The sequence below is a fragment of the Macadamia integrifolia genome, chromosome 4 (assembly GCF_013358625.1).
Source record: "Macadamia integrifolia cultivar HAES 741 chromosome 4, SCU_Mint_v3, whole genome shotgun sequence".
NCBI lineage: Eukaryota > Viridiplantae > Streptophyta > Magnoliopsida > Proteales > Proteaceae > Macadamia > Macadamia integrifolia.
Window position 1 is genome coordinate 33,200,319 of NC_056560.1, and position 568 is coordinate 33,200,886.

A 568-nucleotide genomic window follows, 5' to 3' on the forward strand; every position below is an offset into this window, starting at 1 on the left:
TTGAGAGCAACCAAAAGTGAACAAGAATTTGTTATAATAGCTCCCAAACTAACCTTCCACAACCACAAGATACAATAGTACAAAAGGAAGTCCTAGATCTAATGTCCCCAGCAGTTTACGTAATTTCTACAAAGAAGAATAAATTGGCAAAATGTTCAAAATATATCCATAAAGATCGATTAAGTTCCCTTCTGAGAAAATGGACTTAAAATCTTAAAATCTCAAATACAAAAATGAGAGCCAGGTCTGTCAAGAAATGGGAAAGAAACCAAAGGCAAACAAGATCAACGACAGAACAGCAAACATTGACGCACCTGGTAATGTCTTCCATCAAGTTTCCTAATACCATAACCCAACTGAACTGTACCAAAAGATTTAATGTTGGTAAGAACACCATTCCTTCTGTAAACATGTCCTCCTACTCGAGCAACCAAGTCCATCATAGCCTCCTTCTGAACATGGGGCTTCAATAACAGCATACAATCATAAAGCGGCATGTTTCTCAGTTTCTATTTCCTTCGACGAATTGGCTTTGGTTCTCACCTGTGTTTTTTTGGGGGGGGGGGGG

At 38.7% G+C, this 568-nt stretch overlaps 1 protein-coding gene across 3 annotated transcripts in view; it reads right to left on the reverse strand.

Moving 5' to 3' along the window:
* The window catches only part of LOC122076878 (homeobox protein 12-like), a 7,449-nt gene that overhangs the window by 816 nt on the left and 6,065 nt on the right, over window positions 1-568 (reverse strand). For all 3 annotated transcript variants that reach the window (XM_042642485.1, XM_042642486.1, XM_042642487.1), the window contains one exon: window positions 315-543. In XM_042642485.1, the coding sequence (XP_042498419.1) occupies window positions 315-497 (183 nt within the window). In that variant the 5' untranslated portion in view covers window positions 498-543. The remainder of the gene's footprint in view (window positions 1-314; window positions 544-568) is intronic.